This window comes from Symphalangus syndactylus, chromosome 13, assembly GCF_028878055.3.
Source record: "Symphalangus syndactylus isolate Jambi chromosome 13, NHGRI_mSymSyn1-v2.1_pri, whole genome shotgun sequence".
NCBI classification, from domain to species: domain Eukaryota; kingdom Metazoa; phylum Chordata; class Mammalia; order Primates; family Hylobatidae; genus Symphalangus; species Symphalangus syndactylus.
Genome location: NC_072435.2, coordinates 128,380,350 through 128,402,499, shown reverse-complemented (window position 1 = coordinate 128,402,499; position 22,150 = coordinate 128,380,350). Strand labels below are relative to the sequence as shown.

General features: G+C 50.3%; 2 protein-coding genes and 1 non-coding gene across 18 annotated transcripts in view; all 3 read left to right on the top strand.

Moving 5' to 3' along the window:
- CHFR (checkpoint with forkhead and ring finger domains) overlaps positions 1-8,177 on the top strand; it is a 44,491-nt gene extending 36,314 nt beyond the window's left edge. For all 10 annotated transcript variants that reach the window (XM_063614801.1, XM_055239582.2, XM_055239586.2 and 7 more), the window contains 4 exons: positions 1,010-1,097; positions 4,000-4,107; positions 5,197-5,269; positions 7,003-8,177. In XM_063614801.1, the coding sequence (XP_063470871.1) occupies positions 1,010-1,097; positions 4,000-4,107; positions 5,197-5,269; positions 7,003-7,045 (312 nt within the window). In that variant the 3' untranslated portion in view covers positions 7,046-8,177. The remainder of the gene's footprint in view (positions 1-1,009; positions 1,098-3,999; positions 4,108-5,196; positions 5,270-7,002) is intronic.
- A 3,761-nt stretch (positions 8,178-11,938) lies between these two features.
- On the top strand, positions 11,939-12,049 carry LOC129461306 (U6 spliceosomal RNA). Its single transcript, XR_008650462.1, has one exon. It is a non-coding gene; the product is annotated as a U6 spliceosomal RNA (small nuclear RNA).
- Positions 12,050-19,352: 7,303 nt separating this feature from the next.
- GOLGA3 (golgin A3) overlaps positions 19,353-22,150 on the top strand; it is a 55,056-nt gene continuing 52,258 nt past the window's right edge. For 2 of the 7 annotated variants that reach the window (XM_063614770.1, XM_063614767.1), the window contains exon 1: positions 19,550-19,676. The gene's annotated coding sequence lies outside the window, so the exon portion shown is untranslated. Of the gene's footprint in view, positions 19,461-19,549; positions 21,718-22,150 lie in introns of those variants that run through there. The other 5 variants (XM_063614771.1, XM_063614768.1, XM_063614772.1 and 2 more) reach the window with 5 other exon arrangements.

Sequence of the window (22,150 nt, the reverse complement as noted above, 5' to 3'; positions counted from 1 at the left end):
AGCTCTTGTTCCCATAGCTCTCGGAGAGGGCTTCTTGAAGGTGCCGCCCTTTAGCAAGACCAAGGCCTTTCTCTGGTCCCTTTCTCTTCCGGCCATTTGCCTTCCCACGTCTAGGAAGCTACCTCAGTTTCTAGGATTTTTTTTATTTTTATTTTTATTTATTTATTTATTTATTTTTTTGAGACAGAGTCTCGCTGTTGCCCAGGCTGGAGTGCAATGGCGCGATCTCGCCTCACTGCAGGCTCCGCCCCCCGGGGTTCACGCCATTCTTCTGCCTCAGCCTCCCAAGTAGCTGGGACTATAGGCGCCCTCCACCTCGCCTGGCTAAGTTTTTGTATTTTTAGTAGAGACGGGGTTTCACTGTGTTAGCCAGGATGGTCTTGATCTCCTGACCTCGTGATCCGCCCGCCTCAGCCTCCCAAAGTGCTGGGATTACAGGTGTGAGCCACTGCGCCCGGCCGTAGGATTTATATATGTTTAACGTGCGCATTTGCCCTCTTGCCGAGCACTTTCCTGACAGCACACGCAATGGTGGGGCCTTGATGCTTGCCGCAGACACACCTGGCAGGCACCCGCTCAGCCCCACACTCTGCTTTGATGCCCACAGAAGGAGCTCAACAGCTTGTGCGTGTTTGAAGGGCACAGAGAACAGATGCCAAGTCCTCAGCTTTTCTTGTCAAACAGCCTGGGCTCGTTGCCAGGCTGTGTGCACTGTGGCCAGGCTTTCGTGTCTCATTCACACCTGGGCTGTGTGGGTCTTGGCAGAACTTTTGAGAGCCTCTGGTAACTCTTACACTGGAACCTTTTGGGACTTCCAGGAGGCTCTTGGACAAGACTTCTCGTGCCGCAGGCCATGAATGTGCAGCCCTCCACAAAGGCCACTCGTAAGGGTCTGAGCTTTGGCTTTCCGCACCTTCAGGGGCCTTTTATGAAATGTTTCCTCTCTCGTTATTTCAGTGTTTCTTCCTCTAAACGAATATTTCTTATTCCTCTTTTCTTTGCGTCACAGAATTACCTGGCAACCAGAGGGTTGACATGGAAAAGCGTGTTGACCGAGAGCCTCGTGGCTCTCCAGCGGGGAGTGTTTCTGCTGTCTGGTGAGTTCGTCTGTCGCCTCCCGCTCTAGGGCGCATGTGAGTTTCCAGGGCTGCGCCTGCCTGTCTGCTCTCCCAGTGACAACTCCAACCTTCACCCACCCTGGAAGAGAGGAAAAAGATCCTGATGCTTTCAGGTTGTTTTTGTTTGTCTGTTTTTTGAGATGGAGTCTCGCTCTTATTGCCCAGACTGGAGTGCGGTGGCGTGATCTCAGCTCACTGCCACCTCTGCCTCCTGGGTTCGAGCGATTCTCCTGCATCAACCTCCTGAGTAGCTGGGATTACAGGCATGTGCCACCACACCTGGCTAATTTTGTATTTTTAGTAAAGATGGGGTTTCTCCAAGTTGGCCAGCCTGGTCTTGAACTTCTGACTTCAGGTGATCCGCCTGCCTCAGCCTCCCAAAGTGCTGGAATTACAGGCGTGAGCCACCGCGCCCAGCCTTCAGGTTGTTTTTTGAAAGTTGAGCATGGGCTGGGTGCGATGGCTCACGCCTGTAATTCCAGCACTTTGGGAGGCTGAGGCAGGCAGATCATGAGGTCAAGAGATCGAGACCATCCTGGCTAACACGGTAAAACCCTGTCTCTACTAAAAAAAGAAAAATACAAAAAATTAGCCAGGCATGGTGGTGGGTGCCTGTAGTCCCAGCTACTTGGGAGGCTGAGGAAGGAGAATGGTGTGAACCTGGGAGGCGGAGCTTGCAGTGAGCCAAGATCACACCACTGCACTCCAGCCTGGGCGACAGAGTGAGACTCTGTCTCAAAAAAAAAAAAAAGAAAGTTGAGCATGAACCTGCATGAGATATTCCAGCAGCTTCTATCCTTGTAGGGGAGGGTAGGTGTGGCCGACTGCCACTACTGCTACTTGAGACCGTCACTACAGCTGTTCCTACTGTTACTGCTTGAGACCGTCATTACAAGACTGAACAAAGGGAGGAACGTAGAAATGAAAACAAAAAGACAAACTGTTTTAAGGAAAAGGCAACATGGGGAAGAAGACGAGAGCTCCCTGCTTCTAGTGAGCAAAGGCTGCCCCTGAGCTTCTAGAGCCCTTCATATTTATTGGGTGACAAGAGCAAGGAGGAGGTAACAATTGGGCAGCTGCTTAATTGATCATAGGTTCATATTATTACAGGCTTCAATTATGCCTAATCATAAGAAACATTTGTGTGGCCTCCAACAGGTGGGGCCAGCTTGGAGGGTCTCAACCACTTGTCTAACCAGAGGTCCTGGGGTCAGTTGTCCTGGGACCCTCAGGGACTTGGTGTATCTCTTGCTTGATGTGTCAGTCACTTGATGAGGGTCACCCCTCTCCAGGGGGGGGCACATGATGCCTTGTGGAGTATGATAATTTATCACTAAGGGAGGCTGTAGAAATATATACATGAGACAGGTTCTTGCTCTAATGCCCAGGCTGGAGTGCAGGAGCGCGATCAGAGCTCACTGCAGCCTTGACCTCCTGGGCTCAAGCGATCCTCTCACCTCAGCCTCCCAAGTAGCTGGGACCACAAGCGTGTGCTACCATGCCTGGCTACTCTTAGTTATTTTTTTTTTTTTTTTTTTTTTTTGAGATGGAGTCTTTCTGTGTCACCCAGGCTGGAGTGCAATGGCACAATCTTGGCTCACTACAAGCTCCACATCCCAGGTTCAACGAATCTCCTGCCTCAGCCCTCCTGAGTAGCTGGGATTACAGGCGTCCGCCAACATGCCCAGCTAATTTTTTTTTTTTTTTTTGTATTTTTAGTAGAGACGAGGTTTCACCATGTTGGTCAGGCTGGTCTCGAACTCCTGACCTTGTGATCCGCCTGCCTTGGCCTCCCAAAGTGCTGGGATTACAGGCATGAGCCACCGTGCCTGGCTGATACCTTTGTTATTTAAGGGTATAGCACATTTTCATTTGTGTTGCAAATACTTCCACTATAGTAGTAGTTCACTTTGGTTGTATTTATTTTCATTTTGATGTTTAAATTGTAGATAGTCAGATGTACAAATCCTTTCCTCTGTGCAATTTGGTTTTCAAGACATACTTAGAAATAGCTAATTTTCTCATTTTCTTCTTAGTAATTTTTTTGGGAATTTTAATATTTAAATTTTATATCCATGTGGGGCCGGGCGCTGAGGCTCACGCCTGTAATCCCAGCATTTTAGGAGGCCGAGGCGGGCGGATCATCTGAGAACAGGAGTTTGAGACCAGCCTGGCCAACATGGTGAAACTCCGTCTCTACTAAAAAAGTATAAACATTAGACAGGCGCGGTGGCACACACCTGTAGTCCCAGCTACTCCGCAGGCTGAGACAGGAGAATCAGTTGAACGTAGGAGGCGGAAGTTGCAGTGAGCTGAGACTGCGCCACTGCACTCTAGCCTGGGCGACAGACGAGACTTGGTCTCAAAAAATAAAATAAATGTTATATCCATGTGGGACTGTTTTGCTGTAAGAAAATAAATTGGTGGCCGGGCACAGTGGCTCATGCCTGTAATCCCAGCACTTTGGGAGGCCGAGGTGGGTGGATCACGAGGTCAGGAGATCGAGACCATCCTGGCTAGCACAGTGAAACCCCATCTCTACTAAAAATACAAAAAATCAGCCAGGTGTGGGGGCGGGCGCCTGTAGTCCCAGCTACTCGGGAGGCTGAGGCAGGAGAATGGTGTGAATCCGGGAGGCGGAGCTTGCAGTGAGCCGAGATCGCGCCACAGCACTCCAGCCTGGGCGATACAGCGAGACTCTGTCTCAAAAAGAAAAGAAAATAAATTGGTATCTAGATTGGCTTTGTTCTTGTTTTCCAAATGTGTCACCCGTTGTCTTCACCCCATTTATGGTCAGTGCGTTAGTCTCCCGCTGCTGTGAAGTCCGTGCACTGCTGTTGGGAAGATGGCGTTGCTGGGTAACTGGCTGTGTTTCTTCCAGATTACAGAGTCACGGGAGACACCGTGCTGTGTTACTGCTGTGGCCTGCGCAGCTTCCGCGAGCTGACCTATCAGTATCGGCAGAACATTCCTGCTTCCGAGTTGCCAGGTAAGGAGCCCCCGACCCCCTCACGGCTCTAGTTCTGTCTGGGTTGGCTTCTTGGCCTCTACCTCTTTTTTTTTTTTTTTTTTAAAGACAGTTTTGCTGTTTTTGCCCAGGCTGGAGTGTAGTGGCACAAGCTCGGCTCACTGCAACCTCTGCCTCCTGATTTCAAGCAATTCTTCTGCCTTAGCCTCCTGAGTAGCTGGGATTACAGGCACCCGCCACCACACCCGGCTAATTTTTTGTGTTTTAGTAGAGTTGGGGTTTCTCCATGTTGGCCAGGCTGGTCTCGAACTCTTGATCTCGGCCTCCCAAAGTGCTGGGATTACAGGCATGAGCCTCCACACCCGGCCAGCACTCTTTTCTTAACAGACACCCTGTTTGCACTTTGCTCTGTGTTCTAAGCAGAATTTGGCCTCAGTCAGGAGCCAGCAGGACAGGAAGGCCATACAGGGCCGTGGTTGTCTTAGGCCCTGGGTCTGTTTGCAGTTACTCATGAGTGTAAAGTGGGTTTCTAAAACAGATTCGTAAAGACATCCAATAGTCAACTGGGGTAATTTTATTTCCTCAATTGGGTTTTTATTTTTTAATTTTTATTTATTTTATTTATTTATTTTTGAGACAGAGTCTTACTCTGTCGCCCAGGCTGAAGTGCAGTGGCGTGATCTTGGCTCACTGCAACCTCCCTCTCCCCAGTTCAAGCGATTCTCCTGCCTCAGCCTCCCAAGTAGCTGGGATTACAGGCGCCCACCACCACACCTGGCAAATTTTTGTATTTTCAGTAGAGACAGGGTTTCACCATGTTGATCAGGCTGGTCTTGAACTCCTTACCTCAGTTTATCCACCTGCCTCTGCCTCCCAAAGTGCTGGGATTACAGGCATGAACCACCGCACCTGACCGTCAGTTGGGTTTTTAGTTAAACATGTGTTTCCTTTCCTGAAATCTCAGAACAGTCCAAGGAAACTAGTTATGGAGGGACCAGAGGCCCTGAGTTTCTGCCACAGCGTCTGTCTTTGGGTCTCTGCTGAGATTCAGGTAGCTGAGTGGTTGCATGCGATACATCTAATAGATGCGTAACCCTTCTCTTTTTCCAGTGGCCGTAACATCCCGTCCTGACTGCTACTGGGGCCGTAACTGCCGCACTCAGGTGAAAGCTCACCACGCCATGTGAGTGCAGTTGGGGGCACAGGCGTCAGCTGCAGGGTGATGAATGAGTTAACCGCCTGCTTATAAATAGGCTGATTATGGTCATTATGCTTCTCTCAGGTTGCATCCTTTAGGAACCAGTATCTTCATTTAGAAATCCTGCTCTTCCTTTATCCCTTCGTCTCATGCAGTTTTATCTCCATCTTCCACCTCTGTGTCTTTCTGGCTGGAGTTGCTTTATCTGTTGTCTGAGGCACCCGGGGCACACCCCATCGTTTCAGGCTTAGCCGTTTCTTTTTTTTTTTTTTTTGAGACGGAGTCTCGCTCTGTCTCCCAGGCTGGAGTGCAGTGGCGCAATCTCGGCTCACTGCAAGCTCCGCCTCCCGGGTTCACGCCATTCTCCTGCCTCAGCCTCTCCTGAGTAGCTGGGACTACAGGCGCCCGCCACCACACCTGGCTAATTTTTTTGTATTTTTAGTAGAGATGGGGTTTCACCGTGGTCTCGATCTCCTGACCTCGTGATCCGCCCTCCTCGGCCTCCCAAAGTGCTGGGATTACAAGCGTGAGCCACCGCGCCGGGCACCAGGCTTAGCCGTTTCTAAGTCAGAGGCTGCAGTCACCGAGGGCCTCAGGCCCCCCTCGCAAAGCGCTGCGCAGCTGGGTTCTCGTCCGTACCCTGAGCAGGCATTTGTGATTGCTGTCACATTGTCACCCTCACGTGGTGTCTTTCCCATGCTCCTTAAAGGAGGTTCACAGCGCCATCTGCATTGCCCTGGGAGGTGTAGGTCAGGAGGCATCTCTTAGGTTAGGTGATCACGTAAATCACTCCTGTGGCCCAGGGAGTTCAGATTAAAGTGATGGAAACAGTGCCCTCAGGACAAGCTGTGAGGACTCAGAGAAAGGCGCCTCCCTCACAGGGATTTTGTGGAATAAAAACCTTGCTCTGTGCTTGAACACAAACAGCACATGGAAGAGATCATGTTGTTACAAAAAGAGATTTCACTGTTGACTGGCAGACAGTTTTCAGTAGAAATGTGCATCAGGAGAGCAGAGCCATGCTGATCATCCTTGCCCATGGTCTGTGGAGAGGGAAGGTGGCCACAGGCCATCCAGCTTGGCGTGTCTGCCTCAGCCCTGTCAGCAGATGCCATGGGCATGCCCGAGGAGGTACAGTTTTTATTCTCTTCTCTAAAAAAATTATCTAAGATGTTTGCACTTTTTTTTTTGTTTTGTTTTGTTTTTTTTGAGATGAAGGCTCACTCTGTCTCCCAGGCTGGAGTATAGAGGTGTGATCTCAGCTGATTGTAACCCCACCTCCCAGGTTCAAGTGATTCTCCTGCCTCAGCCTCCCGAGTAGCTGGGACTGCAGGCGCTCGCCACCATGTCAGGCTAATTTTTTTGTATTTTTAGTAGAGAACGGGGGTTTCACTATGTTGGCCAGGCTGTTCTCGAACTCCTGATCTAGTGATCTACCCACCTTGGCCTCCCAAAGTGCTAGATTACAGACATTAGCCACTGTGTGTGGCCAGATGTTTGCACTTCTGTTTCTAAATTTTAAAAGGGAAAAAAGTTTACCTTTGGAGGTCAGTTTCTTTGATTTTGTAAGAAGCACACACACTCTTTCTCAGGTAGCTCTTTCTGCGTATGGTTTCAGAATGGGTTTATTTGAATGCCTCTCTGATGCTCTCTTGTGTAATTTATTTGAATGCATCTCTGATGCTCTCTTGTGTAATTTGGCCGTTTTCTCCCTGCAGGAAATTCAATCATATCTGTGAACAGACAAGGTTTAAAAACTAAGCATCCAGAGGCCCCGAGCAGCTTTCAGCACTGGAGGCGAAGAGAGCGTGTTTTTAAAATACAGAAGCAAACACATCAAGGCGTTTTCACAGCCCCCTGAGGGAAGGGACGCAGGGTCTCCAACAGGTGCTCTGGGGTGACTCTTTCTTCTGTGGAGCTTTACCCTCTGAGACCCTCCCCAGAGCCCTGGGGGCCACAGCGCCCCCTCCTGGTGAGCGCTGGGTGGGGCTCGTGGTGGCATCAGCAGCAGAGACGAAGCCTTTCCGTGACACGCGGCCGTCCCGCCGAGAGGGGCAGCTTTGCTCTTTTGTACGTTTTCCATAACTACAGTTAAAGCAGAAGTCTGTTTTCAGGAAAAGTTTCAAAGGAGAAAGGGGAAAATTTATCAAAAGCATTGTTTCAGGAGAAGGGGGCATAAGTTTACAGCCTACAGGATGTACACAATATTCTGCTGTTGGGAAAACCACAGCATTTTATATATTTTTTATTTTAATAGATTTGGTGCTTATCTTTTAAGATTTAAATATCACAAACTGTAGCACAAATAATATAATTTATAATTTACAAATTGACTAAAATTGGGTATAGTATGGTATTTGAAAGAATAAGCATATGCTTCTGTTTTTTTTTAAAAAAAAAAACCTTCCAGTGTCCAAAACTGCTAACCCTCGACGTGGCCGCCAAGTTAGTCGCTCCTTGCTAACCGGTGAGTGACCCCACGGCCCCAAGCCAGGGCTGGACGCAGGTCCCAGGACACGCTGCTCCCTTCACGGCCCCAAGCCAGGGCTGGACGCAGGTCCCAGGATGCGCCACTCCCTCATGCTGCCTGGGCCCTTCCTCCAAGGCCCTACAGAGCCTGAGGGGCACCTTGGCTCCCGCCTGTGCTAGGTTTGCCATGTCATCTGGAATAATACTTGAAATTTTGATTTTTGGAAAAAAAAGTTTTTTTATCTTTTGTTGAAATCACCTGTTATCCTTGTTTGCAAACTGATAACTTTTTTGCTTCTTCTCAGGAATACAGTTTTCAACTGTTGTCTTGCTCTTGATAGAAACTGAGAAGCAGCACTCTGTATTTGTGGAGGAAAGTCCTCTCTTTTGCATATTCTAATAAATGAGCTGCATTTGCTCCTCCGCTCTCGTGTTGGGCTCATGTCTGGGGCTGCCTCACTTCCCCATGCAAGGGAGGCAGGCCCCATGCAGAGTGAGCTCCGAGCGCCTCACTGCTAGTGATGGTCACTCTGTTGCCTGCTGTCCCTCAGTGACTCTGTGGAGTCACGCCTGACTTGAGGTTGGGGCCTGAAGTCCGAGCATCCTGTGAAACCCGCTCAGGTCTCTTCATTCTGCCAATGCTGGGAAGCCACAACCTGTTCATCCAGTGTGGAGGCTTTGTCTTCAGCTGAGCACCAGAAGAAGCCGAAATGCAGAAACCCCCGAGTTTGTGCAAGGGCGGGGCCTAGAGGGGAGGTCGCGAGTTAGTGCAGGAGTGAGGCCAAGAGGGGAGGTCCCAAGTTTGTGCAGGGGCGAGGCTGAGAGGGGAGGTCCCTAGTTAGAGCAGGAGTGAGGCTGAGAGGGGAGGTCTCGAGTTAGAGCAGGGGTGAGGCTGAGAGGGGAGGTCCCTAGTTAGAGCAGGAGTGAGGTTGAGAGGGGAGGTCCCTAGTTAGTGCAGGGGTGAGGCTGAGAGGGGAGGTCCTGAGTTTGTGCAGAGGCGAGGCTGAGAGGGGAGGTTTCTAGTTAGAGCAGGAGTGAGGTTGAGAGGGGAGGTCCCAAGTTGTGCAGAGGGAGGCCGAGAGGGGAGGTTGCGAGTTTGTGCAGGGGTGAGGCCAAGAGGGGAGGTCCTGAGTTAGTGCAGGGGTGAGGCTGAGAGGGGAGGCCAGCATTCGCCCGTGAAGTGGGCTGGGGCTACCCCGCATCTGTGTCTTAGAGAGATCGGTTGATATTCACTCTTCCCCTTCCCATCTCCAAAAAGTACAAACAAGAACACTCGCCCTGTAGAGGATGCAGATCTTTCCTCAGGACCAGCTGCACCTGTCCAGGAAGGGCAGGGCAGCTCAGAGAGCCTCAGGGCTCCAGGTGTCCTAGGGACTCACTCCTGCTTCCTTAGTCCTTCAGAAAAGTCCAACGCCTGGCCCACTGCAAAGGAGATTTCTACCTGGAGCAGTCGGAACAGCTTGGGTTTGGCTCTGATGCGAGGGAGGAGGCCTTGGGACCAGGGCAGTTATCCTCCCAGCGTGGTAAGGAGCCGTGTTTTATGGAGGCAGGGAGATCAGGGCAGTTACTCCTCGGGTGTGGTAAGGAGCCGTGTTTTATGGAAGCAGGTGGCTGTGAACTCATTCCGTCTTTTCATGAGCTTCTGTACTTCCTCGTCCTCAAGACTCGGCCATCCCACCCAGCAAAACTGACCGGCTGTGGTGGTTTTGGAGCCCTGCTGTCCTTGTGGGGTGGCTGCATGGGTCGTCCACAGGCTTTCTGGAGGACAGCCTGGCAGCCGCTGCAGATCCCACTGCTTCTTCCTGGCTCCTTGGCCCAGCCTTGGAACAAACCCAGGGCAGGGCTGCAGCTGCCCGCTGGCCCCACGGACCGTCTCCTTACGTGCTCCTCACCTGCGGCTCCCTCTGTGCTCCCTGGTGCCCCTCAGAAGCGGGGGTCAGCCCTGCCCACCCCTCTGTGTGCTGCCCAGGCTCCAAGCCAGGGAAGGGGGCCTCAGGTTCTAGGTGAACCCGTCCACCCCAGTGAGTGAGGAAGTCTGGGCAGATTGGCTTAAAACAGAATGAGGGATTCAGGCCAACCCTCCTCTAGGCCAGCTACAAAGGCTGTTTTAAATCTGCTTTAAGTCATCTTAATGACCTCAGGGCTGGCAGGATGGGAGTAGTGGGGCCCAGGTGTGAGAGCCAGGGGTCCAGGGGCTGCTCCCAGCACAGGGTGGCCTTCACCCCAGGGGTGTGGCCAAGGCAGAGAGGCAGCTGAGTTTGGAAGGGGCTTCTGCCAGCAAGGGGTTCCTGGTGACAGTTCCGCCAGCGAGGGGTTCCTGGTGACAGCCCCCCCAGCTTCGGGCTGGCAGCCTGGAGACAGCGGAGCAATGCTGGCCCCGAGGCAGCTGCAGCTGGCTCCCCGAAGAGGCCCCAGAGTCTCTGCCAGGGCCACTAGGTCGCCGGGAGCCCTGCGCTGGGAAGGGAAGCAAAGCATGAGAAAGGAGGGGATTTAGGAAAGTAGATCCTCCCTCCAGCCTGGCTTGATGTGGAAACCAGAACGCTGTCCCCGGGGCCGTGCCCGCCCTCTGCCTCCGCGTGGGCTCTGTTTTGGCATGGATGTTAGCTCCTGCGCCTTCTGACGGCGGCTGCAGCCGTGTAGAGAAGCCGGGTCTTGCCTCCCTGAGGATGGAGGGCCGCATGCAGAGTGCAGCCTCGCCCTGCAGATCCACGCGCTGACCAGCAGCAGGACTGAGCCAGGTGATCTTCAGGGGAGCCACTTCCAGGAACGCCTAGTGCTGGTAACTGGTAGACACCCATTATTCAACCATCCTCTACACTTAGAATTAAGTTACATTGAAAACAAAGGTGACGAGTGCTCAGGACGCACCACTTTCTAGTTAGTTTACCGCACCTGCCTGTTACCTGCAGGCCCGAGGGTGTGCCTCTGTGGCCGGTGTGGGACGGCGCCCCTTCCAGCCTTACCCACTCAGTTCAGTTGGAATGGGCCCTGGGAGGAGTGTTTGCACTGTGGAAATTGGTAAATGCTTCAAATCAGGGTGGTTTTTAATTTTGCTTTTGTTTTTTTCTGGAGAGAAGGTTGTTAAACACCAGCACAGTGCTGCACCAGGCAGCCAGCGTATAATCATGAGAAATAAGTAGTTGTTTAAGCCACTGCATTTGGGGTGGTTTGTTACATAGTAATGAATAACCATATTATGGCCCTTGAAGGCCCACAGCCGTATGACCCCTGCCTCCACCCCTCAGATAAACCTCTTCTCCCGGAGCCCCTCACGTGTTCCTCTGCTTCTCCACGGAACCAGCTAGTTCTCACAACCAGCCCCTCAGGCACCGGCCCCTCCCTCTGTAGCCTCTCCTCATTCAGCTCCTGCACGGTTGCCCCCACCCTGCCAGCCGGTCTAGTTTCCCCCCAGCACCTGTCACTATCGGAAAGGAAACATCTGTTTACCGTTTGTCTCCCCTCTCAAAAAAATAGAGCAGGGATCTTGCCTGTCTGCCCACTGTTGTTTATTTGTCAGAAATGTTTGGCCCCAGGGCAGCATCTGCTGATCACTGGGTGACCAGTTGGCTACTGAATGGTGAAGGTCTGACAAGCTGATGAGCTGTCCCCTGGGCTTGAAATCTTTCCTGCGGCACAAACAGTGGCTCCTTCCTCTGTCGCTCACTTTTCATGGTTGTCTCCTTCTGAGGCAGTGAGTCTAGATGGTGGGGTCTTAAAGTTCCTCACACAGAGCAGACACTTGGTCGTGCGTGTCTGTGGAAAGAATGGATGCAGGAGAGAATGTTGAAGGCCAGTCAGACCAGGAGTGAGGGCCGTGCGCTGTGCTGGGAGCCTGGCACTGTGAGTGCCGTGCGCTGTGCTGGGAGCCTGGCACTGTGAGAGCCGTGCGCTGTGCTGGGAGCCTGCATTTGTGAGCCCCGCCCAGTGGTGGCCTTGAATGTGGGTCCACTTGGGCTGCTGGATCAAAACGCTGCAGAACGGGCGGCTTAAACAACAAAGTATTTTCTCACAGTTCTGGGGCCTGGAACTCTGAGATCAGGGTGTCAGCGGGGCCGGTTCCTCTTTGGTCTGTCTCCTTGGCTCGTGGGCAGCGTCTTCTCTTCATGCGTGTCTGTGCCCTAATCTCTTCCTGTGAGGACACAAGTCCTATTGGATTAGGGCCCACCCCAGTGGCCTCATTTTATCTTAATCACCTCTTTAAAGACTACACCTACGAAAACTGGAACGATACAGAGAAGATTAGCGTGGCCCGTGTGCAGGCATGACACGCAAATTCATGACATGTTCCATGTCTGCAGATACAGTCACCTCTGAGGTCCTGGGATTTAGGGCTTGAACATATTGTAACACTGTGCCATCAAACCTCGCACGCCACGGGGTTTTATAAAAATTGGGTGGTTTTGTTTGTTGTTGTTTGGCAAACCCCACATGCTGGATACCGTTGACACCCCGTGGTGGGCTAAGCCATGTCCCCGTCCCGCCACCACAGATACCCGCATCCGATCACTTGAGCCTGTGATGATGTTACCTTGCACGGTAAAAGGGGCTTTGCAGATATGGTGGAATTAAGGACCTTGAGATGAGGGATGAGGGGAGGGTCCAGGGGCTTGGTGACAGCAGAGGCCAGAGGGATGGTGACAGAACAGAGGCCAGGGGCTTGGTGACAGAGAAGAGGCGGGAGGGATGTGCTCTGCAGAGGGAGCAAGGGCCTCCAGCCAGGAGAGGAGGGCAGGCTGTCAAAGCAGAAAAGAAAACAGATCTCCCTGCAGGGCCTCCAGAAGGAACCAGCCCTGCCTGCCCCTTCATTTTGGACTTCTGAGCTCCGGAACTTCAAGAGAATAAATCTAGTTTAAGCAGCAAAGTTGGTGGTAACTTCTTAGAGCAGCCACAGGAAGCTCACCACACCCCACACACTCGTCCCGTTTGGTTTTTGTTTTCAGGAAGGGTCCAGTCTGTCTCAGAGGTGCTGTGGTTGGAGGTGGAGTGTGGGGCATGGCTGAGCACCCAACATGCGCTTCACCCTCTTCCCTGCTCCCCAGCATGTTCCTTCACCCTGTAGCTCTAGGTCTCTGTGGCAGACACTCAGCTCTAACTGCTGACCTGATGGCTCCACTTGGTGTTCAAACATTGCAGATTCATGTTGTCAAAGAGAGCTGTTTCCAGAGGGGACCCCAGGCCCACCACGTATGCCCCACAGACCTGCCCTCTTCACTGTCAGAAGGTGGCATGGCCTCCCTGTGGCTCAGGCCAAACCCCAGGAGTCGTCCCTGCTGGCTGTCCTCAGTGCCCCAGGCTTCTCTTCAGGGGCTTCTTGTGGCTCTGATTGTTGCCCCCCTCATCTCACTGCTCTTCTCCCAAATCTGTGCGTGCCTCGGTCCTCCTTGTCACGAAAGTTCAGCTCAAATATTACTTCCTCAAAGGTGCCTTTGAGTACTCGCTCTCCTTGCCTTTCCCTCTCCTGGGACACTGTTCCCACCAGTACTGTCTGACATGATTCCTTTTCTTTCTTTTCCTTTTTTTTTTTTTGAGACAGGGTCTTGCTCTGTTGTCCAGGCTGGAGGAGGGAGTGGCACAATCTCAGCTCACTGCAGCCTTCACCTCCTGGGCTCAGATGATCCTCCCACCTCAGCCTCCTGAGTAGCTGGGACTACAGGTGCACACCACCACGCCCAGCTAATTTTCCTATTTTTAGTAGAGAACAGGGTTTCACCATGTTGCCCAGGCTGGTCTTGAACTCCTGAGTTCAAGCGATCTGCCCGCCTCCACCTCCCACAGTGCTGGGATTCCAGGCGTAAGCCACCACGCCCAGCAACTCCATTTCTTACTTTGTTGGCTGACATTCTCCTGAGAGGTCCTCCCTCAACCATCGGCCTGAAATAGCAGCGAGCCTCCCCAGGGTTGCCTCTGTCTCTTCTTGACTGTTCCTGTCACCTTCTGTGCTTGTCGTCTGGTCCCCACTAGAATATACGTTCTGTAAGAGCAGGGATTTGGGGCAGTGCCTAGAGTAGTACTTTCAGACAGTAGGCCACAATAAATATGAATGACGGCCCCATGCAGATGGTAGCCCCTCCCGCTCGAACGCTCCACCCAGTTTTATTTTCTTTTCATCAGTTACCGCCCTCTGAAGGTCTCCACACACAAACATGAAACTGGACCAAAGCAGGGACCCCCCCGCACACAGAATAGTGCTGGGCTCCCGTAAGGCACCTCAGTGGGTCCATCAGCTGATGTGTGGACAGACAAAATGGGTGTATCTGGACACTGGAGTATCGTGCAGCGAGGAAACGTGCTGAGTGTGGATGGACCTTAAACACACCATGCAAGTGAAAAGGCGTCACAGTGACAAGGCATCACAGAAGGCCATGTACGATATGATCCCATTTCTATGAAATGTCCAGAAGAGGCACATTATAAAGGTGGCTGAGTGGTTGTCGGACTGGGTGGAGGGGATAGGGAGTGAATGCAAGAAGGATCCCTCTGAGGTAACGGAAGTATCCGGAAACTGGGTTGGAGTGATGGGTGCACAGCTCTGCACATTTACTACAGTCACACAACACAGGTATATTTTATTGCATATAAATTGTATTTTAATAAAGCTGTTAATAATTTTACTTAGATTAGCATTTTTCCCACACTGCCATCAACTTAATATATAATTAGATTCATTGTTTCTAACTGTATTTAAATTTAATGTTTGTCACATTTTGCTTGCTAAATTTTTAAAATTTTAAATTACTGTGGGTACATAAAAGCTGTATATATTTATGGGGTACCTTGATGTTTTAATACAGACATACAATGTATAATGATCAACTTGCAGTAACTGGGGTATCCATCACCTCAAGCCTGTATCATTTCTTTGTTAGGAACATTCCAGTTCCACTCTTTTGGTTATTTAAAAATATAAAATACACTGTTATTAACTATATTCACCCTACTGTGCTATGGAATACTAGATCTTATGCTAATTAAATGTTTTCCCTATTTCTCCCATTGGCTACACCTTAGGCTAGTGTAATATGAAAACCAGGAAACTGAGCTTGGTGGAGTGTTTTCTTCATTCTGTCATTTTATCACATGAGGACATTCACATAACCACAGTCACAAAATACAGAACAGTTACGTCACCACAAAAATCTCTCTCCGTCTACCCCTTTTTAGTCATCCGACCCCCACCACCACTCTATAATGCTGTCATTTTGTGATATAAGAGGACACATTGTACAGTTCATGCAGTGTAGACCTTTGGAGATGTTTTCCTCCCTGGGTGTAATGCCTTGGAGCTTCGTCCAAGTTATTGCACACATCAGTGGTCAGCTCCTTTTTATTGCTGAGTAGTGTCCATGGCATGGGTGGTCCACGGTTTGTTTCACGTCAGAGTGGCTTGGGGGGTCCATGGTTTGTTTCGCCACGTCAGAGGACATTTTGGTTGTTTCCAGTTTGGGGTCAGTAGTGTACATGCTTTTGTGTGGACATAAGTTTATTTCTCTGAGTTCAATGTCTAGGAGTGCAGTTGCTGGGTCATAAAATTGTTTACTTTTTAAAGAAACTGCCCAACTATATTCCAGAGTGGGTGCACTATTGCTGTTCCCATCAGCAGTGTATAAGAGATTAGTTACTTCAAACTACATTATTTCCAGCATTTCATATTGCCACTGCTGTATATTATTTCAGCTGTTCTAATAGGTGTATACTAATATCCCAAGGCAGTCTTTTTTTTTTTTGAGACAGAGTCTCGCTATGTCACCCAGGCTGGAGTGCAATGGTGTGATCCCAGCTCACTGCAGCCTCCACCTCCCAGGTTCAAGTGATTCTCCTGCCTCAGCCTCCCAAGTAGTTGGTATTACAGGTACCTACCACCATGCCCAGCTAATTTTTGTATTTTTAGTAGAAACAGGATTTCACCATGTTGGTCAGGCTGGTCTCGAACTCCTGACCTCAGGTGATCCACCTGCTTCGGCCTCTCAAAGTGCTGGAATTACAGGCATGAGCCACCGCGCCTGGCCTCAAGATAGTCTTAATGTGCATTTCTGTAATGGCTAGTGACACCGAACCTGGTCACAAGCTTATTTGCCACTCATATATCCTTTTAGTGAAATGTCTTTTCATGTTTTTTGCTTGTCTTCTGTGTTTTTTTTTTTTTTTTTTGAGATGGAGTCTCATTCTGTCACCCAGGTTGGAGTGCAGTGACACAATCTCAGCTTACTGCAACCTCCGCCTCCCAGGTTCAAGCAATCCTTGTGCCTCAGCCAACCAAATAGATGGCATTACAGGTGTGTGCCACCACGCCTGGCTAATTTTTGTATTTGTAGTAGAGACAGGGTTTCTCCATGTTGGCCAGGCTAGTCTCAAACTCCTGGCCTCAAGTGATTTGCTCCCTCAGCCTCCCGAAGTACTGAGATTACAGGCATGAGCCATTGTGCCCAGAATAATTGTATTTTTTTTTACTGTCAAGTTTTGAGAGTTCTTTACATATTCTAGCTACTAGTCCTTCAACAAACGTGGTGTGAAAATATTTTCTCACAGTCTGTAACTTATCTTTTCATCCTCTTAATGTGGTCTTTCTCACAAGGTTGGTTGGTTGGTTTGTTTTGAGATGGAGTCTCGCACTGTCGCCCAGGCTGGAGTGCAGTGGCACCATCTCGGCTCACTGCAACCTCTGCCTCCCAGGCTCAAGTGATCCCCCTGCCTCAGCCTCCTGAGTAGCTGGGACTACAGGCACACACCACCAAGCCCAGCTAATTTTTTTGTATTTTTCATAGAGACAGGGTTTCACCATGTTGGCCAGGATAGTCTCGATCTCTTGACCTTGTGATCCACCTGCCTCGGCCTTTCAAAGTGCTGGAATTACAGGCGTGAGCCACCGCGCCCGGCTTTTTTTTTTTTTTGAAACAGAGTCTCGCTTTGTTGCCCAGGCTGGAGTGCAGTGGCACGATCTCGGCTCACTGCAACCTCCACCTCCTGGATTCAAGCGATTCTCCTCCTTCAGCCTCCTGAGTGGCTGGGATTACAGGCGCATGCCACCACGCCCGGCTAATTATTATATTTTTAGTAGAGACGGGTTTCACCATTTGGCCTGGCTGGTCTCTAACTCCTGACCTCAGGTAATCCGCCCACCTATCCGCCCACCTTGGCCTCCCAAAGTGTTGGGATTACAGGCGTGAGCCACCACGTCCGGTGAAAAGTTTCTTAATTTTTTCATGAAGTTTACTCTATCAACTTCTTTTGTGAATTGTGCTTTTTTGGTCAGATCTAAGAACTCTTCCCCAAGCTCTAGATGTGAGAAATTCTGTTTTCTTCTAAAAGTTGTATAGTTTCATTCATACATTTTACGCCTTAGTCTGTGATCATTTTGTGTTAGAATTTGCATTTGCAGATAACATGATGGCCCACGTAAAAAATGCAAGGATTTTACAATAACGACCGCAAAACACCAAATGAACCCTCAAACTAATGAGTTCAGCGAGGTCTCAGGATAAGAAAATCAACATAGAATTCATCACATTTGTGTAGACCAACAGTGAACACGTGGAACACGTGGAAAACGTCAAAAACGCAGTGTCACAGTCGTTTGATGTGAAATACTATAAACTTAAAAGGTGCAGAATCTGTATGCTGAAATTACAAAATGCTGGTGGAAGAAATCAAAAGACCTAAATAAATGGAGGGGCCACCATGGACGCAGATGAAGAACCGAGTCAGCGATGCCCGTGCTCCCCAAACGATCTGCAGCAGTTCCCATCAAAATCCCAGAAAGGTTCGTAGACAGAAGCGTATTCCAAAATCCGCAGAGATGAGCGCAACATCACAGAGGACTCCGAGGCGCCCTCCAGGCCATTTCCTTCCTGACAGCTGGAAGAGCGGCCTGGCGGATGAGGGAAGGTGGAAAGCCGTTCCCCAGCGGCCTGCGGCCCGCGCCGTCCAGTTTTGCCTTTTTTTTTTTTATTTTTATTTTTTATTTTTTTTAAACTTTTTATTGAAGTACAACGTGTATACAGAGATATGTACGTATCATAAGTATATAACTCAATGAATTTTCACAAACTAATACTCTTGTAATGAGCACCCAGATTTTTTAAAAAGAACATTATCAATCCCCCTAGAATTCCCTTTACATTCCTTTCCAGTGATTAACCCTCCAAGAAAAGTACTTTCCTGACTACAAATAACACAGGTTAGCTCTGTCAGTTTTTTGACTTATATAAGTGGAATCATGTAGCATATGTACTCTTTCGTGTATCTGGCTGTGAGATTTATTCCTATTCTTTTTTTTTTATTATTATACTTTAGGGTTTTAGGGTACATGTGCACAATGTGCAGGTTTGTTACATATGTATCCATGTGCCATGTTGATTTCCTGCACCCATTAACTCGTCATTTAGCATTAGGTGTATCTCCTAATGCTGTCCCTCCCCCCTCCCCCCACCCCACAACAGTCCCCGGAGCGTGATGTTCCCCTTCCTGTGTCCATGAGTTCTCATTGTTCAATTCCCACCTATGAGTGAGAACATGCGGTGTTTGGTTTTTTGTCCTTGCGATAGTTTACTGAGAATGATGTTTTCCAGTTTCATCCATGTCCCTACAAAGGACACGAACTCATCATTTTTTATGGCTGCATAGTATTCCATGGTGTATATGTGCCACATTTTCTTAATCCAGTCTATCGTTGTTGGACATTTGGGTTGGTTCCAACTCTTTGCTATTGTGAATAGTGCCGCAATAAACATACGTGTGCATGTGTCTTTATAGCAGCATGATTTATAGTCCTTTGGGTATATACCCAGTAATGGGATGGCTGGGTCAAATGGTATTTCTAGTTCTAGATCCCTGAGGAATCGCCACACTGACTTCCACAATGGTTGAACTAGTTTACAGTCCCACCAACAGTGTAAGAAGTTGAATCTCTGAATAGACCAATAACAGGTTCTGAAATTGTGGCAATAATCAATAGCTTACCAACCAAAAAGAGTCCAGGACCTGATGGATTCACAGCTGAATTCTACCAGAGGTACAAGGAGGAACTGGTACCATTCCTTCTGAAACTATTCCAATCGATAGAAAAAGAGGGAATCCTCCCTAACACATTTTACGAAGCCAGCATTGTCCTGATACCAAAACCTGGCAGAGACATAACCAAAAAAGAGAATTTCAGACCAATATCCTTGATGAACATTGATGCAAAAATCCTCAATAAAATGCTGGCAAACCGAATCCAGCAGCACATCAAAAAGCTTATCCACCATGATCAAGTGGGCTTCATCCCTGGGATGCAAGGCTGGTTCAACATACGCAAATCAATAAATGTAATCCAGCATATAAACAGAACCAAAGACAAAAACCACATGATTATCTCAATAGATGCAGAAAAGGCCTTTGACAAAATTCAGTTTTGCCTTTTTTAAAGGGCAAGCAAATAGGATCCAAAGCAGCGTCGCCTTTGAACTGGCACCTGAAGCGCGAAGGGCGCTGGCCGGGTGGAGGTGCAGGGTTGGGGCGGGGAGCCGACTACGGCGGGCGGGGAAGTCACGCCCACACCGAGCTCGGCCGCGCCCATGCCGACCCCCGGCCACGCCACTTCCGCCGGAAGCTCGGTTGTTCAGCTTCCTGAAAGAGTTGGTCCTACAAGTCCGGAAGTTGCGTTTCTACTAGGGAAAGGTCCACAAACTCTTAAGGTCACTTTCTGAAGCCGGCCTCAGGATAGTCGGAGGTGAGCTCGATCCTGACCCTGTGGGCAGAGCGTCCCCGGCCCTAGGGTGGCCGCTGGCAGAAGAGGAGGACGTTCTCTGTTCCGGAACGAAAGCAGCGCGTGCAGGCTGTTTCCGGGGACCCGAGGCCGCTGCACCGCTCGCCCCGCCCCTCGCACGGCCACGTCTCCGCTGGAGCATCCGGGCCGGGCGGCCTCTGGGGCTGCCGCAGCAGCAGGGTGAGGGGCCCGGAGGCCGCGGCGCTTCGGGGCTCGGGCTCCCGCTTCCGCAGTGCATGGGCTGGGGAGGCTCAAGGGGCGGCGGCGGAGGCCGGGCGTGGGGCGGCGGGGCCTGGGCGCGTCCCTGCAGCGTTGCGGGACGGCCCCGTTCCAGTCACCCCCTCCTCGCTGCTGTGGCCTCGGGCCTGGGCGCCCGCCTTCAGCTGCGGCGGAGCTGGCTCTGTAAATGCCGGTGCCCGCGAGCCCTCCTAAATGCTTGTCTGCGTTTGACGAGCGCGGCCTGTCCCGAAGCTGTCCACTGCCACCACTCAGGCAGTGCTTGCCTTAGTCTGGCCCTTTACAGCTGACAGGCGTGACTTGGTGTCGGGTGGTTCGTGGGAAGTCGGGGTTTCGGGAGTCCGTGTACTTCCTTGTTTGTCTTTGTCGCTGGCCGACTTGTCTCCATTCCAGGTGCCCAGAGCGAGTGGGGCCGGGCGTTGTCACGGGTATGAACCCGACGAATGTCAGTCGTGTGGCGGGTCTTGGTTATTGTGGGTCTGGGTCCCTCCCCCCGCCAAGGCCACCTAGGACAGGGACACCCAGGGTCGCCAGCGAGAGGGTACCGGGCGGTGGTTGGGTGGGGTCCGCTACTCTAAGTTGTGTGGGAGCCTGGGGGGCGGGCGACCTCCGTGCTAAGGCCTCTATGACGAGAAGCAAGCCAGGCAAAATTGTGAGAAAAGCGCGTCTCAGGCAGAAAGTTTGAAGACCCTGAGGGCGGAGGAAGGTTGGCGTTTTCAGGCGGAGGATGTGGCTAGAGTGTAATGGCAAAGGGGGAAAGCGATGGAGGTAAGGATGTTGATGTAGGCAGGTGCTGGATTCGTAAGAGGTTGGAGTTTATTGTCACTGGGACAATGTAAGCCATTTACAGGTGACTCATGGATTTTTTTTTTTTTTTTTAAGAGACTGGGTGTGTTGCTGTATTGCCCAGGCTGGTGTGGAACTCCTGGCCTCAAGCGATCCTCCCACCCCAGCCTCCCAAAGTGCTGGGGTTACAGGTGTGAGCAGCCACACCCATCGTCGTGGATTATTTTGAATTGTCTTTTAAACGACATCAATATAGCCCTTTATAACCCTGTAATAGCTTTCCAGGCAGTATACCTTAAATGGCAAGAAGGAAATAAATCATCTGACATCACTCAGATTGAAGAGGAGATTTTTTTTTTCCCTCGATTGCCTTAAGTAGTAGCATACTTTCCCAAGTGAGAATGCCTTCAGTTGGCTTTTAGCGATTTTGACAAGCAACAACTAAAGGGAAAATCATGATAATTACTGTCATTTTATTGAGGACAGGGGACAGACTCTGTGCCTTGTTATATTTAATCCTGGCAAAATTTTGCATTCATTTTCTCATTGTTTTACTGGTGAGGAAACAGGCTAAATATGATTAAGAAATCTTTAGCCCAGGATCTCACAGCTAAGTGGTGGAGGGTCGGGAGCTGAGGCCAGAGTCCCGACTTCCAAGCCTGCCCTTCACCTCTCTGCAGTGACATGAGGCTTGCTTTTGGTTTTCACTTTGTGTATAGATCTCTGTTTACTTTTGGATACTACTGTGGTCTCCACCAGGTACTCTCTTCCTGAGGAAATCGTGTTTGGTGTTTGGCTGTGCTCTGTTGTTTCTGATACCTGATAGGAACAGGTGAAATGAGGTGGAGTAGATGGAGCCGTGAGTGTTTGTATACAGAATTCAGGTGTGGGGGAAGCAGAACGTCCTGTAGGCGCCTGAGGTGGTGGTTTCTCAGTATGAAGTCCCTTAATGTTACCCAGCTGTGAACCTAGGGTTGTGTGTACCTTTCGAAGTTCTGACAGCTTGGTCCTGTCTCTTCCCTCTAGAGACGTAGGAGTGCAAGTGATCATAAGTGAGACTGATTAGACTGGCCTCTTTATTTAAAAAATAAAATCACGAAATGGAGTCACCTTCGTAATAACAGCTTTCTGTGATGCACCGGCAACTGTCTGCTCCCCTCCTCGCTGCCCGGAGATTGGCTTTTGTCAGTAGTCTGAGGTAATGAGGCCCTGATGACTGAGTCATTCCAAATTTTAACTAAAAATCAAGCAAGACTGAGGATCGACCAAGACTGCCAGCTTATTGCCCTACACGGAGAAGTATCACTATCACCAAACTCCAGGCAGTTAGTGAATTCTCTCTCTGGTCCGGCTTCAGGAGGAGCTGCCTGTAAAGAGGGGCTGTCTTTGTGACTTACAGTCACCGTCATGGGGTCTCCGTTCTGGAGAGGTGGGCTGCTTGGACACTAGCAGGGGAATTAAGTGAGCAGAATCTGTGATTGCACTGGCCTCAGCTTGGTGTAGTTGGCTGTCGCCATGTTGGCGTGCCCTCTCGGTGGAACCTGAGCGTCTTTGGCTATGTTCCTTCTTGGTCAGTGTAAGGCCCAGGCGTCGTCACCGTGGGTCTGCAGCAGTTCTCCTCTGCATGTTCC